The 2,105-nt window shown below is 37.5% G+C and overlaps 1 protein-coding gene across 2 annotated transcripts in view; it reads left to right on the top strand.

Annotated features, from left to right (window-relative positions):
• The window catches only part of LOC311039210 (myoblast determination protein 1 homolog 1-like), a 2,583-nt gene extending 728 nt beyond the window's left edge, over positions 1–1,855 (top strand). Inside the window, exons 1-3 of one of the 2 annotated variants that reach the window (XM_084048877.1) lie at positions 1–12; positions 671–740; positions 1,113–1,855. The exon at positions 1–12 is cut by the window's left edge and continues 728 nt beyond it. In XM_084048877.1, the coding sequence (XP_083905003.1) occupies positions 1–12; positions 671–740; positions 1,113–1,330 (300 nt within the window). In that variant the 3' untranslated portion in view covers positions 1,331–1,855. Of the gene's footprint in view, positions 13–670; positions 745–1,112 lie in introns of both variants that reach the window. The other variant, XM_084048878.1, reaches the window with a different exon arrangement.
• The last annotated feature ends 250 nt before the right edge of the window (positions 1,856–2,105 follow it).

The following is a 2,105-nucleotide window of genomic DNA, read 5'->3' as shown; positions in this document are numbered from 1 at the left end:
TCTGATGGCATGGTATGTAGATTCCATATACCATAGACTAATAATATTCCATTCCGTTATAGCTATTGGCTTGCTTTGGTACCTCAAGTACTGTAGCCTACTTGATATGGTATTTTTACTTTACTGGGGTATTTCCTATTTTCAGTACTTTTACTTCTACTCCACTACATCTTGGAGGAAGATATTGTTTTACTCCACTACAATTATTTGAAAATGTTATAGTTAATATTTGTAGATTTTTATTATTATTACAAAACATACATTATACCGTATAATTATACCCACTTCAGCCTTATAGCCTATATTTCGGCCATTTGAATGTGCTGTGATAGATGCATTGTGAGCTTGTAGATCTGCTATTTGCAAAAGATCTTTAGACATTTTATACATTTTGATATACCAATACTTTTGTACTTTTACACAAGCAGATTTTTAATTCCGGACTTTTACTTGTAACAGAGTATTTCTATACATTTGCAGTTTTGATACTTTTACTTAAGTAAAAAAAAAGAGTAGTTACCTTTTCCACTGCTGCCAACTAAGTTGATACCCGGTGATTGTCCATTAATATTAATTATTTTGACGAGAACAGACTACAGGCTACAATGAATGCGATGGAGTGTTTGTTACATTACATAGCCTAATGTTTCTTTCTTTCTCCTCATTACAGACTGACTTCAGCAGCCTTCAGAGGTGTCCAGTCAAAAATGACAACTACTATATCAACCAAACATCTAATGGTGAGTCGCGTGTGTAAATGTAGGCCTAATAGCTGGGCACAGTTTGACTGATATGCTTCAGGTATAGCCTAGTCCATTTCTATTGACTCTAGCTAAATGTCATTTTTAATATAGCCTTATTTAATTATCATTATAAAGTATTGCTTACTTTGATTCAGATAGTCTAGTGAATATAGATAGGCCTACACACTACACCCCTTAGGCCTATAACCTAAATAGAAAACACATACAAATTTGCCCCCTCATAATTGATTCACTATCAGTATAGCCTACGATAACGGGCTTGTTTAAAACATGTTTTGTTTGCTTATATTTCACTGCATTCAGAAAATGTTAATCTAATTGTTTCCTGTTTTTTTTCCCCTCTTCCAGATTCCAGAAGTAAAAACTCAGTTATTTCCAGCTTGGACTGCCTCTCTAGCATTGTGGAGCGTATCACTACGGACACGTCCACAGGCCCTGTGCTTGTAGACAGTTCAGATGACAGCGCCAGTTCGGAGTGCTCCGCGGCCTCTCTGCCTCCCTCCCCGAGCAGCTGGACAGTGCCGACCCCCAGCGACCCCAAATTGACCGTTTACGAAGTGCTGTGAGCCCCTAGAACCGGAATAGACCCTGAAAGGCAGACCACTGTGATTGGGTGGATGGATGCGGACAGTGTTTGAAGGGGGTAGCTCAGTCATGAGCTAGTCATTCCCATGTGGCAAGAAGTTGACATAAACTGTAGGCTACCCTTTACCTGAAAAAGTTCAAGGCCAATTTCTTAATGTGGATCTTCGTTTCAAGCCTCGCCCTGTTGATAGAATACATTATGTGAATGCAAGGCCTGTTTTTCCCATGGCCATTAGGCCTACTTGCGGTGTGTTTATATTCTATACCACTCTTCAAGTCATTATAAAGACTATACATGCCAGTTTGAGGGGGAAAACTTTGGTGATTCCTGTTTTGGCAGAAATGCTATAAAATGAGGACCATTCTGTAGATTTGTAAATATGAATTGATGAAATTAAGTATTGGCCTACATGGCTACTATATGGAAGGTTGTGTAAAATGTTTATTTATTCTATAAAGACTGAGTGAATGTTATTTCAATAAAGAGTTATTTATAAATGGTTGAATTCTGTGTTGGTGATGGTTGCATCGAATAGTCTGTTAGTTGTGAACCGAGATTTCTGAAATCTTGTTCTATATCACTCATCTTTTCAAGTTAATAGCCTATTTGTTTGCATCTGATCTTGTAATAATAGCTAATATACTGATAGCATCATTACACTATACATCCAACCACTGTGCAGAGCCAAGAGAGAGAAGCTGTGTGTGGCAGATGAGTTCATTTATGTGACTTAAAGAATGGAATCAGAGATTTAA

This window comes from Gymnoscopelus microlampas, assembly GCF_963454915.1.
Source record: "Gymnoscopelus microlampas genome assembly, chromosome: 1".
NCBI lineage: Eukaryota > Metazoa > Chordata > Actinopteri > Myctophiformes > Myctophidae > Gymnoscopelus > Gymnoscopelus microlampas.
Note: the sequence above shows the minus strand (reverse complement) of the source record. Positions and strands in the feature narration are given on the sequence as shown.